The 14,066-nt window shown below is 35.2% G+C and overlaps 1 protein-coding gene across 6 annotated transcripts in view; it reads left to right on the top strand.

Moving 5' to 3' along the window:
• The window catches only part of ATP2B1 (ATPase plasma membrane Ca2+ transporting 1), an 85,587-nt gene that overhangs the window by 66,905 nt on the left and 4,616 nt on the right, over positions 1–14,066 (top strand). For 3 of the 6 annotated variants that reach the window (XM_087934536.1, XM_087934535.1, XM_087934537.1), the window contains exons 10-21: positions 18–260; positions 709–950; positions 4,028–4,265; positions 5,182–5,361; positions 5,435–5,522; positions 5,739–5,845; positions 8,035–8,226; positions 8,602–8,815; positions 9,038–9,249; positions 10,495–10,602; positions 11,005–11,187; positions 11,484–11,570. In XM_087934536.1, coding sequence (XP_087790662.1) covers positions 18–260; positions 709–950; positions 4,028–4,265; positions 5,182–5,361; positions 5,435–5,522; positions 5,739–5,845; positions 8,035–8,226; positions 8,602–8,815; positions 9,038–9,249; positions 10,495–10,602; positions 11,005–11,187; positions 11,484–11,570 — 2,094 coding nt within the window. Of the gene's footprint in view, positions 1–17; positions 261–708; positions 951–4,027; positions 4,266–5,181; positions 5,362–5,434; positions 5,523–5,738; positions 5,846–8,034; positions 8,227–8,601; positions 8,816–9,037; positions 9,250–10,494; positions 10,603–11,004; positions 11,188–11,483; positions 11,650–14,066 lie in introns of all 6 variants that reach the window. The other 3 variants (XM_026698887.2, XM_026698859.2, XM_087934538.1) reach the window with 2 other exon arrangements.

Here is a 14,066-nt window from a genome sequence, read left to right as displayed (position 1 = left end):
GTCCTCTTTTGAAACAGAAAATGATGAGAGATAACAATTTGGTCAGACACCTGGATGCTTGTGAAACAATGGGAAATGCAACAGCCATTTGCTCAGATAAAACAGGAACCCTGACGATGAACAGAATGACAGTGGTCCAGACATATATTAGTGAAAAGCATTATAAAAAAATTCCTGAAGTGCAAGCTATTCCTGATAAAACCTTATCATATCTTGTAACAGGCATCTCTGTTAATTCTGCTTATACTTCCAAAATCTTGGTAAGTATATATTAAAAAGACATGCTTTAACATTGAACATATTTCAATACAAGCTAAGCATTAATATTTTGTTAATTACGTACATTTTAATCAATGTTTGTATAAAACTACTTAAATTTGTTAAAGGTAAATACAGTAAAATTATTTTCAAGTATTTGTCATATTACAATATTACCTGTACATTAACAAAACATTATTAAACTTACAAAACCTTTCTTGTAATGCTAGTAGTTGAGTTCTCTTAATTTTAATGGTGTTGAAAATTAACAGTAAATGTAAAATGCTATACAGTATTTACATTTGCTCTTCAAAGGTTAGCCTGTTTTAAATTTATAAAGCATAACCAAACTTTATTCTGGGTAATATAGAATTAATGATCATGTAAAGTTATTGTGTCTTATTTTAATTGAAGCAAATTCCTAGTGAAAAAGACTGCTTTGTCTTTCAGCCTCCTGAAAAGGAAGGTGGCCTTCCTCGCCATGTTGGTAATAAAACTGAATGTGCCTTGCTGGGATTCCTTCTGGATTTGAAACGAGATTACCAGGAAGTTAGAAATGAAATACCAGAAGAGGCACTCTATAAAGTCTACACCTTCAACTCTGTTAGAAAATCTATGAGTACTGTGTTAAAGAACTCAGATGGCAGTTTCCGGATCTTCAGCAAGGGTGCTTCAGAGATAGTACTTAAAAAGCAAGTTATTTTTTGTATTCTTGAAATAGTAGTCCCTGGCATTTAAATAACTCTACTATAGAGATTTGATTAAATATGTGAAAGGATATTCTCTGGTAGTTAAGCACTGTATTTGTAACTTTTTCAGTAGCCTTTAAAACCAGAATAATGTACTCTATTTAGAATATTTGCTTTGCTGATAAGGTTGAACAAGCAACCTCCAAAGTGGATGTAAGGATGTTTTTAATTTGTATTAGCAATTGAACACTTTTATTTGACATGATGTGATGTCAGATTAATTCCTAAACTATCTCTTTAACAAGGTTCCTTAATTTTAGAAACAGTTAAGTCTTCCATGGCCATTCCTGCAAGAGGAGATATTCCCAGGAGGCTCTGATTTCTCCTCTTCTTAAGAAACCATCACTCAATCTCACCTGCCTGGACAATTTTTGTCCAGTTTCTCGTCTTCTCTTTTTAGAGAAAAGGAAGATATTTGGTAACTCCAGAGAATCCTGGATGAAATGGATTTCCTGGACCCCTTTCAGTCAGAATTCAGGCCTGGCTATAGGACATAGACAGTTATGATGATCTCTGGCAAAAGCAAAAAGGAAGTAGTGCAACCATTCTTGCCCTTGACCTCTCAGTGGCCTTCAATTATGAGCCATGGTATCCTTTCAGGCCAGCTTCACAACTTAGGGCTTGGTGGCACAGTTTTAAACTGGTTCAGCTCCTTTCTCTAAAGTCACTCCCAATTGGTATTGATAGGGATTGAAGAATCCAACCCCCAAACACTCAACTTGCAGCTTCCTACAAGGCTTGGTAGTCTCTACTCTTCTATTTAACATCTATATGAAGCCACTGGGTGAGATCACTCATCACTATGAGTTGAGATATTGTCAATATGCTAATGATACTCAACTCTATATTTCTACATGTAGTGACTCAAGTGATGCTGACTGTTCTCTCGTGATGCCTGGAGGTTGTGGGATCCTGGATAGGGGACAGTGGACTTCTGTACACTGGCAAGACTGAGTTGGTTTGAGTACACGGAGCCTTGTCATCTCTGATTCTTGATGGGGTTGCATTTCTCTGTTCAGGCACAGTTTACAATTTGGAGGTTCTTCTGGGCTTATGTCTCCTGCTGAAAGAGCAGGTAGCAGGGTGTGACTAGGAGAGCTTTTGCCCCCTCTAATTTATGCATCAGCTGTAACTTTTCCTGGATCTTGACTGCACTCAGTTACTCAAGGCCTGATCATCTCTTGTCTGGACTAATTCAATGTACACTACATGGGGCTATCCTTGAAATCCATTTGAAAGCTTCAGTTGGCACAAAATGGGACAGTGAGATCAGTTTTTGGAGTCCTAGTATGGCTCATATTATACCGCTGCCTGGCGAACTACATTGGTACTGGTCTGCTTCCAAGTACAGTTGGTTATGACCAGTGGTATGATTCAAATAATTTAACAACCATCTGCCCTAATGATTTCTTTCAACAACCAGTTCACCAAACTGCTCAGAATCTTAACAACCGGTTCTCCCGAAGTGGTGCGAACTGGCTGTATCTCACCACTGATGATGACCTTTAAAGCCCTTAATGGCATAGGTCCAGGCTACCTGATGAAACATATTGTCCCACTAAGTCTTTCCGGTCCTAGTCAGGCTGGTAGAGAGGCATATTGCAGATCCCGTTGGTCAAAGAACTCTGACTGTCAGGTTCCAGAAGAAGAGCCTTTTCTGCCGCAGCGCCCATCTTTTGGAATACCCTGGCCTCCAGGATAAGACCTGCCCCAATCTCCTCTCATTCTGTAAGAGCCTAAAGATCTGACTCTGGAAGTTGACTGGAGACTCAATGGGGGAGTTCACCTCTGGAGATGGCTGCTAGATTAATAGCAGACTCAACGCCAACACCTCTCCCAACTCTCCTGCCTACTCCATCTTTTTTTTTTTTTTGTTAATCGTATTGATGTGTTCTCTTTGTTTTCATTTTCTTTTTTTTGCTTATTGTTCAATTTTACTTTTGCTTCGTTTAAATCTCCTTTTCATTTCTTCACATTTTTTATGGTTGTGAGCCACCCAGAGTATCCCCAGAGTGAGATAGACAGCAAATAAATGTAATAATAATAAAAACATTTCCATTTGTTTACATTTTTATTTGAATTAATATAATGAAGCTGAATATATTCTCGTTCTTGTTTTTTAAATGAAAAACTAGATTGATGATTGTACAGTTGAGTAGGAATAGATTAGATTTAAAAAAGAGTTGGAATGTACTTTGTCCAGTTATAGTCCCACAATCTTTTAAATTCTGCTAGTATTATGAGTTTTATTATTTATTGGAATTATTGCTGAAAACAATGGTATTTCCTGGGAAGCTTTTGCCAGCTTAATTCTTGAATAGTTTCCTTATTGTGCCTTATTTATAGAATCTTGTAGTTAGCTATAGCTGAGAATAATATACTTACATAGGGAGAAAATGCATTTGGAAGGCTTATGATGCTTCTGTTAATAAAAACGTTTATCAAATAATGAAATAAGATAGCACCTCTTCTTTGAAAAAGATGTTTTATACTTACCATTTTTTATACTATCTAACATAGTCGATTTTGACTCTTGGTGACTGCCTGGACCTTCTCTTGGCAAGATTGCCTCCTTCCTAGGGCTAAGAGAGAGTAACTGGCTCAAAGTCAGCCAGTTTGGCTTTGTGCTTCAGGTGGGACTAGAACTCAGACTCTCCCAGTATCTAGCTTGATGTATTAACTGCTACAACAAACTGGCTCTTATGGCTTAATATTTTTAACCTTTAGACTATGGATCAAAATATTCCTACTTCTGAATTCATCCCAAATCATGTTAAGTACATTATGGATTCATAGTGATTTAGAACAAATTGCATATTATCCTTTTCACAATTTTTCCTAACATTCTTCCAATTTCGCTTCATCACTAAACCCTGGTACACATTCAGTGGAGTTAAACAAAATATCCATAAATTAAAAGTATTCAAAAAAAACTATTAGGCACTGTGAGTGAATTTTTTGAGTTGGAAGAGATTTCATTGACATTCAGAACCTTGAAATGGGTTGTATTTTGTTTGTAGGTGTTTCAAGATACTCAGTGCTACTGGTGAACCAAAAGTATTCAGACCAAGAGACCGTGATGATATTGTAAAAACTGTTATAGAACCTATGGCATCAGAGGGACTCAGAACAATATGTCTAGCATTCCGAGACTTCCCAGCTGGAGAACCTGAACCAGAATGGGATAATGAAAATGATATTGTCACTGGTCTTACATGCATTGCTGTTGTAGGCATTGAAGATCCTGTGAGACCTGAGGTAGGGCAAAATGTCGTTCATCTTTGAGGATTTAATAACCATTGATTTAAACTTGTCTTCCAAGCCTCTCTGGAAATGAGTAATAGCTATTTTTAGTACTGTTTTTGGAAAGTAGATGAACTCCCACATTTCCTTTGTTCTTTATTTAAGGGTAGTGATTGAATAATATTCACTGTAATGGGCGTATATATTTAATTTAAAATTGCTTAAATGTCACAGAAATAGGTTCTTACTCATTACAATAATTCTGAAACCATCTCTTCAAAATGCAGATGTTATAATATGTTTTGTGTTATATGATGTGATTGGTATAGTTTTACTTTTTATAACTGTTGCCTAAGAACTAGGTTTTGCCACAAATCTTTTGTGCATCAATTAAATAGTAACATGTTCCAGTCTTTTTGTTTTCCTGAACCTCTTAGTAAGTCAGCTTAGGATAAGCATAAAAACTTATACTGAGTAACATATTCAATGAGCTGACTGTCTCAGATGTACCAAGAGTTGTATTAGTGCCCTTCTAAGATTTTAAGTTGCAGTTTCCAGTTTACTTACTTTGGGGTTTAGGGATTGATGGGAGCTTAATTTCCAAACATTGGGTGGATTCCAATTGCCTAACTGTGACCTTAGCAACCTTATAATCATGCATCACAGTTAATCTGTATCTTTAGGACTTGAAAAAGAAGTTAGGGATAAATCATCATAGATGAAACCTACATGGTTGCTAGGAGCTGAAAACAAGTTCATGGCACATGATCAAATATACGTAAAATATATCAGCATTGTAACTTAAATAACATAAAGTTATTGACACATACATGAAATTAAACCTTAGTATTTTAGCCAAAAGCAGGTTAACTCTTTTTAAATTAATCATTGCTGAAAAATAACCGCATAATTAGCTTTTCCCTCTTCTTAGGTACCAGATGCAATTAAAAAATGCCAGCGTGCTGGTATAACTGTCCGTATGGTTACTGGTGACAATATTAACACTGCTCGTGCTATTGCATTAAAATGTGGTATTTTGCATCCTGGCGAAGACTTCTTATGCCTGGAAGGCAAGGAATTCAACAGACGAATACGTAATGAAAAAGGAGAGGTGGGTATGGTTAATATTCTTTTTTTTACTTATGAAAACTTAGTTATGAAATTAATCTAAGCTATCTTTACAGATAGAACAGGAGCGAATAGACAAAATTTGGCCAAAACTTCGAGTACTTGCAAGGTCTTCTCCCACTGACAAACATACACTGGTGAAAGGTAAATACATTTTCTAACAGATTTTTCAAACAGCTTTTTGATCAAGAGCTGGAAATGCTCTTGAGAAATAGAAGACTATATCTTACTATGCAATATAATTATTGGATTTAGACAGAAAATTACTCAATTTCAGTAAATGAATGAACAAATTACTGAAATTTATAATGTTCAATAGTATAAATATGTACTGTTGTAACAAATACTTGTTGTTTTTAGGAATAATTGATAGCACAGTGTCAGAACAAAGGCAGGTTGTAGCTGTGACTGGTGATGGAACCAATGATGGCCCAGCATTAAAAAAAGCAGACGTTGGCTTTGCTATGGTAAGGAGGTTAACAAGTATTATAATTGTTACTAATAAGTGCTTTTATAAACTGAAGTGTTTGAATTACGATCTTAACGTTATATTGAAGACTGAACAAAATTAGCTTGCATATAGCAGTGGGCAAAACAGAATTGATTGTATCTTCCTGTGTCCATTATACTTCTTTGCTAAGATTACCTTGGGATAATTGCACAATTAATGATGAAGTCCAAATTTGATGTCGATATAGAAAATCACAATCCTTATATATAAACTTAAACAGCAGTTGAGTTCCACAACTTAACTGTGTCTGTTCAAAGAGAGGCTAAAAATGATAAAATATGTGTTCAATTTTTCTTGAGACTAAATCTAAAATTATACGTAATTATTAATGTGAAGAGTTTACAAAAATGTTAGATGATAGATGTATTCTGATAAGATATTAATAGTTAAAATAGGTACAATTCTTGGAGTATTTCTAGAATGATAGTAAATGACTAGGAAGGAATCACATAATCAACTTAAAGAAAACTTGAAACTGGAAATACTTTTACAAGGATAACCATTTTAAAGTTGATGTAGGGCTGCATTGTGTTTCATGTTAACCGTACATTCATTGCGTACATAATTCTAAGATCAGTATTCTTCTATTTTCCTTTGCTTTTTGCTGTAACATGCATCTAAGATAAATGTGATCTTTTATTAGAATTTATTGTCAGTTATATTATTTAACAGGATACTGAACAATCAAATGATGCTCAACACCTTTTTATAACGTGGAATCTGTAACATTTATGTTTTTTCTAAGGAGTAGAAATCAGAGAGTGAGGATTTAAGTTGCAGATACTTCCCATACCATTGTCATGCAAATTTTATATAACGTATTTTCATTTAATTGAGGCACTGGGGAAAACAGGCAAGCTTGTATTATTGTGTATGATATCCGTAACAAGTGTGCTATTCTGAATAGTTAACTATCATCTGTTTCTCAAATGATTTGTCAAAGTTTTAAGGAACCACACAAATCCAAAATATACTGCACACTGCCTCCTTGACCTAGACTATGAGGAATTTAATTAGTCTAAATTAAATGCTCAGAAGCTATTCTCCTGTGCCATCTACTGGCTTTGAAGGTTATCTGGAATTAAAACTCAAAGCTACTTAACATAATGGCCATTTTTACTTTTTTCAATTGAGCAAGAAATGTGCAAAATATTAATGAAGGCAGATAAATCTTTGTGTAATTCCCATTACTATTATAAAATTATTATAGCTGAAAAATGGCACATCATTTTTAACTCCTTTCCAATACAGGTAGTCCTCGACTTAACAACCAATTTGATTGTTTTGCAAGTGGCATGTATTTACGACAATTGCACTGTCCCAGAGTCATGTGATAATCATTTGTAACCTTCCCAGCAGGCTTCTAACAAGCAGAGTCAATGGGGGAAGCCAGATTCACCTAAAGACCACATAATTCACTTAACTGCAGTGATTCACTTAAAAAAAAAAGGTCTTAAAATGAGGCACAGCTCACTTAACAACTGCCTTGCTTAGCAGTGGAAAGTTTGGACTCAGTTGTAGTTGTAAGTTGAGAATTATCTGTCAAAAGAAATTCAATATTTTCAGAAACTGCATGGGTCTTTAGCTAAGCACCACTGAATTCAGTTTATATGACAGAATCATCAATACAATTTTTCATAATAGTTTCTACTGCAGTTGTTTTTTTTGCATAAATATTGATATTATAATATCTACTTTAAATAAGTGAGTATGACAAAATAATTCTTAGTTTCTTAAATTTCATGCTAATGGGTAGTTTTTCCACTATTCAACATTTTAAAAGTGTATTGAAAGTTAAAGAAACAAAATTATTAGCTCTAATCCAGAGTTTTCAAGAATTGTTTAATTACACCTTGTAATTACTTCCATGGTAATTTATAATTCACAAGGAATTGTATGGTAACAAATGAATGGATTGGAAGAACAAATATGAAGAAATCTGTCCCTTCTATGTTCCTCAGGACAAATGGCAGGCCATAAAGAAAGTCTTCTCTACATTTGGCAGATTGCAGGACCTCTTTATTCTTCCTTATTTTTTTGACAAATAACAGATGGGAGGGCTATATAAACGTGAGTAGTATATATGTGAGCTGTCATAATATTCAAGGATCATATTGTAATTTTGTTTTTGTTTTTCTCTTTCAGGGCATTGCTGGAACTGATGTAGCTAAAGAAGCCTCTGATATTATTCTTACAGATGACAATTTCTCAAGCATTGTTAAAGCAGTTATGTGGGGGCGAAATGTGTATGACAGTATCTCCAAATTCCTTCAGTTCCAGCTTACTGTTAATGTAGTAGCTGTAATTGTTGCTTTCACAGGAGCATGTATTACACAAGTAAGTATTATGTATTTATTTGCATGTAATGGGATTCAAACCGATTGAATTGAGAGTGATTTCTTATTTGATAAATTTATGTCTCACCCTTTCTCCAAGAGTTCATCAAGCTTTCAAATCTGTTTATCCCATAACAATCTTCCTGTAAGGGAGCTGGATTGAAAAAAGAGTAACAGCCCAAAGAAATGCAATGAGTTTCCATGGCCAATATGGAACTAGAAACTGGGTAGATTTTTCTAGTCTTAGCTTAACTTCTTAATCACTGCATCACAGTTTAAAGTATAATAGTAAAACCTGACTGGAAATGTTAAATGTTAGATAATTTTATTTCTTAGGATATTTGTGATTATTTTAGAAAACATGTTGATTTTACAGGACTCTCCACTTAAAGCTGTTCAGATGTTATGGGTAAATCTCATAATGGATACCCTAGCTTCACTTGCTTTGGCAACAGAACCCCCCACAGAATCACTTTTGCTGAGAAAACCTTATGGTAGAAACAAACCTCTCATCTCACGGACCATGATGAAGAATATTCTGGGTCATGCTTTCTATCAGCTTGTGGTTGTCTTCACACTGTTGTTTGCTGGTAAGAATATTACAATTTAAATCTCTGTGGTATACTTCCTAAACTCTGCTTGCTTTATTGTGAACATTTCTTCAATATTTAAAGGAATGTTAAAGGACATTGGCATGTTAAATAGAATGTTAAAGGAGAAAGGCATGTTAAAAAAAAAAAGACTAAAGCAATGTTTACAAAAAAAGCATGAATTTGAGTGGCATTTTGAGAATATTTATCCCTTGTTTACAGGTGAAAAAATATTTGATATTGATAGTGGAAGAAATGCACCTCTTCATGCTCCTCCTTCAGAGCACTACACAATTGTGTTTAATACATTTGTGATGATGCAGCTATTTAATGAAATAAATGCCCGAAAAATTCACGGTGAAAGGAATGTATTTGAAGGAATTTTCAATAATGCTATATTCTGTACTATAGTTCTTGGAACATTTATTGTACAAGTGAGTAGATTTTTTTAAAATAAAGTCATGCAGAATTTGGAGGGTTAGAGCTTTTAGAGGCCAATGGTTGCTGTATGTATAATCAGTATTAGGGTAGGGCACGCTTGACAGATTCAGAATTTATTTAAATATAAAACATCTGTGTGTATCACGTTAGAGGATAATTTGATCTGTGCAAACATTTTATCATTGGTCATATGCTTACAGATATATGTTTGTGTTATTGTTAATTTTAATATTACTGTTAAAGATGTATAATACGTTCATATTACGCTCAGGTTTTAAGCTTGATAATTAGAATGTGTTCACATAATAAGAACCGTCATGGTGCAATGGTTTGAATGTAGTATTGCAGGCTAACTCTGCCACTGCCAGGAGCTCAAACCTGATTGGCTCAAGGTTGATTCAGTCTTCCATCCTTCCAAGGTTGGTACAGTGAAGACCCAGATTGTTGGGAACAATATGCTGACTTTATAAACCTCTTAGAGAGTGCCATAAAGCACTATGAAGCAGTATATAAGATTATTGCTATAATTTGGTATAAAAATAAAAATATTAATAACTTATCTTTAAACACAACATAGGGTTTATTTATAACATAGCTATGCATTATAATTATTTTTGCAAGATTTCCTTCAGGTCTTTCTTCAAGGAAAAGAGAGTGTTCTGAGAGCCATCTCAGTGATGAAGCCCAGTTGTGAAACTTTTGGCCCCAGTGATAAATAACCCTGGAAGTTCTGGTGTAGGGCAATATATTCTTCTTCAGTAAAAACTAAAAAGTTTATATATTTTGAAGGGAAAGCAGAGAATGTCTAGAAGTTGACCATCAGTTTTGTATGCTAGAAGTGTAAAATAATGGAAGGAACACAGATGTATACATCAGCTTGTCTCATTTTGGCCTAATGTCCATACATTTATTAATATGATTTGAGAATAATAAGTTTTTATAAAGTCAATATTATTTGGAATTACACAGCGAAAGTTGGAAACCATAGAAGATAACCTTGGATTTGTGGATTTACAATGGGAAGCAAAATTGGAAGCCATTCCAAAGACATATGTCCACTGTCAACTTATGAATTGGTTCATGTAATGGCTAGAATTACAATCTTTTAAAATAGTTACTGAAATTGTATCATAAAAGCCAATATTTTCATTGTTTTATCATTTCAAATAGATAATACAATTATCAATTATTTGATAATACAATTATCAAATATCAAATACAATTATTTTTCTTAACAGATAGTTATTGTGCAGTTTGGTGGGAAGCCTTTCAGTTGCTCTGAGCTTACAGTAGAACACTGGCTGTGGTCAATTTTTCTAGGAATGGGAACACTTCTTTGGGGCCAGGTATGTAATACTACTTTTGTAGTTCAGTTCCTCAAATTACCAAAGCTTGTGTTTTAGAATGCATTTTACTCAGTATTCGGGTTTTTTCATTGTCATTAATTTTCGCCATGCTGCTCTACTATTGCTTTTTTAAAATTTTTAAATTTCAGAACAATATAGAAAAGAAAACAAGTAATACAATCTTTTCGTTATGTATCCAAATGCATAGAAGTATTATGCTGCAATATTGACTAGCTACGATTTGTTTAATCCCTCTCCAAAGAAAACAGCGAAAATCTAGTGGTTTCTTATTTGAAGCCATTTAAGGAAGGGTGGGGGAGTCTGTCACTAATTCTAAAAGGGAATTTGAAAAGGAACAGTTTTCATAAAATGTTAAATATTTTTTGTTTCCCATTGTTATAGTTGATATCAACTATTCCAACCAGTCATTTGAAATTCCTTAAAGAAGCTGGCCATGGAACACAAAAGGAAGAGATTCCTGAGGAAGAGTTAGCAGAAGATGTGGAAGAAATTGATCATGCTGAAAGAGAGCTAAGGCGTGGTCAGATCTTATGGTTTAGGGGTCTAAACAGGATACAAACTCAGGTATGGTCTTGTAAAGGTAGGAAATAGGGTTGAGGATTTGAAATTCGTCAATGTTCTTAGTATTGGTTTGGATTGTAGTCATAAAATGTATGACTGAATTTTTTATATGGGAAAAGTATTAGCTGTTTAAACCTTCAAATTCCTTCTTCATCACCAAATGTGCTTCTCGCTTCTTTACCTGCTCTATAAAAGTGCCTCTTTTCTTTGCTTTTTATGTGTTGTAGATGGGATGCTCCTTTCTCTTGTTCTCTCTCTCTCTTGCTGAGCAAGCTGTCACAATCTCTGATTCCTTGCAGATGGATGTAGTGAATGCTTTCCAGAGTGGAACTTCCATTCAGGGGGCTCTAAGGCGGCAACCTTCCATCGCCAGCCAGCATCATGATGTAACAAATATTTCTACCCCTACACATGTAGTGTTTTCCTCTACCACTACTACTACTTCTGCTTCTACTACTGTGGGGTGTGAGTGTGTGTTCATAAGTGCATGAAATTAACATTTCCTAATTCACACATCTAACGTTTCATTCTTTCCTTCAGTCGTTAAATTCATTATTAACATTTTTTCACATTTTTACCTTCAAAATGGGAGTCCTAACCCCCCCCCCTCCACCTTTTAGAGGATCATAGTTCAAGTGGAACAATTGAAACAATACTATACAGTAAAAACCTTGAGCATGCACATAGTACCTTCATACTTGCACAGAAGAGACATCTTTGAAAAATATTTATAGTAATAGCTACAAATATTTGAGTATATGTCTTGAAATCTATAAACAAAAAGATCTACAAACTTGTTTAGTGAAATGCTTAAAACTGGTCCAAGACAAATATATTATCTTCATGTTTACTTCTATAACTTCAGAATAATTTGTAGATCATGAGGGAAAGGGCTTTAATTTGCAGCAGCAAAATTAACACATATATTTTTATAAAGATTTTTATTTTATGTACTAAGCTCCTTCCAGAGTTAACAGTATTTAAAGTGAAAATACATAAATTGTATTTTATGCTATAAATATTAGGATTAAAATGGCCTTTATGTAAAAAAAATGTTATGCGTGATAATAAAAGCTTTGTTCAACTCTCCCAGCAATGTCATTGAAATGACATTAGCCTCTTGGAGACATCCTCATAGTCAGTGGTGATGTTTACAGCAGTGGTGGGATTCTTTTTTTTTTTTTACTACTGGTTCTGTGGGTGTGGCCTGGTGGGCATGGCAGGGGAAGGATGCTGTAAAATCTCCAGTCAGAGGTGGTATTTGCTGGTTCTCCAAACTACTCAAAATTTCCGCTACCAATTCTCCAGAACTGGTCAGAACCTGCTGAATACCACCTCTGGTTTACAGGTAAGAAAGTCTTCGCTGACAGACATGTTATTCAGAATGCTACATGGTGACCATTTCATGTAATGTCTAAGTGGAATTATGATTTTTAGCTATGGAAAAATACAAAAATATGACATTTTATAAAGAGTTTATGTTCATGGCACAAATGAAAAAGAACTATAGAGACAGATATAAGAAATATTTGATCTGTTCCATCCGGCTTCTAAAAAGGGCTTTTGATAGGCATTACTTCCCAAAAGAGATTTTAATCTCTTTGGATCCTAATTTAAATTCCCATTTGAAATAGTAGACATGCACAAAATATAGTGGATATAATATCAATGTTGTGGTCCGTTGGTGGCCTGCAGAGCTGTCAACAGAGTCGGGACAGGGGAGAGGAACCTGGGCCAGTCCTGGAGTCTGGGGAGGGCTCGGATGAGGGATCTGTATCCAACACAGAGATGGGACATGGGCCATCTAAGAGTTATGTGAGAGCCTTCAGAATCTGAGACCAGCGAGGCAGAGGAACGGGGATCCTGCCCTCAGTGCGCGCTTGCGCAGAGCTGCCAGAGGCCAGAACAGTTAAGACAAAAGGGGCGACTCAGGAGTAAGGCTTGGAGATGATTGGCCCCTCCCATAAGACAAAAAGGAGGAGGAAAGGGACATGAGCCTTTGCAGGAAGCAACTTTGTTCTGGTCAGTTTAAAATCTGAAGCTCCGTGTTGACTTTGTGCTCCATTTGGCCTTGTATAGCTAATTGGCAATTTAGTCATTGGCCTCATTTCAAGGGAGATAAAGGTGGGTGCTTATCAGCCTTATTCCGAAAGACTGTGGCAGACTTCTGTTGGGTTTCATACTATTAAAATTGTAAACATTAAGACTACTCAGAATTGCTTATTACGGATGAAGGCCTTTTCGCCCTTTTATTCATAGTTTTGTTTTCTCTGTTATTAATTGTGTTGTTAGCTTCTTTACCTTATGTATTCCAATCTGAATATTAATGGAAATGGTCTCTTTTTATAGGACCTTTCCATAAATATTTGTAAATAGTATCTTTCTTACTGTTCGTTTATTGAAAGTAATAGTTTGAAATGCCTTACAATTTACTTCAATTACCTCACTACAACCACAGTTTGGGGTAAAAAATGTTGAAGCTTTTTGAACAGGGAAAAGCTATAGAGTGGGGTTGGAAAAAGAACTAGAGTTGTTTATATCTACAGCAGCTTCAGCATTAGCTGTATTGGCATCTGAAGGATATGGGAAGTCTTAATTGAGCAAATACCTATTTCAGAACACAGTTGTACTTTTTTGTTTCATTACCAAACTAGATGACATCATCAGTTACTTACCTTAGTAATGAAATGTCTATAGGAACAGAAACAAGCTCAGTAAAACACCAAGAACCCAATAGATAAAATGTTTAGCTAGGCATGTACACACCATTAATAATTTGATGAGGTGCATTTATTTTCTAGTGATGATCTAGAACAGGCTTGTCCAACCCGCGGCCCACGGGCCGCATACGGCCCAGGTCGCCTCGTAATGCGGCCCAGTGC

The sequence above is a fragment of the Pseudonaja textilis genome, chromosome 5, assembly GCF_049901715.1.
Source record: "Pseudonaja textilis isolate UNSWEBS1 chromosome 5, rPseTex1.2, whole genome shotgun sequence".
In the NCBI taxonomy this organism is placed as follows: domain Eukaryota; kingdom Metazoa; phylum Chordata; class Lepidosauria; order Squamata; family Elapidae; genus Pseudonaja; species Pseudonaja textilis.
The sequence above is the reverse complement of the archived record's forward strand: the minus strand, read 5'-3'. Positions and strand labels throughout refer to the sequence as shown.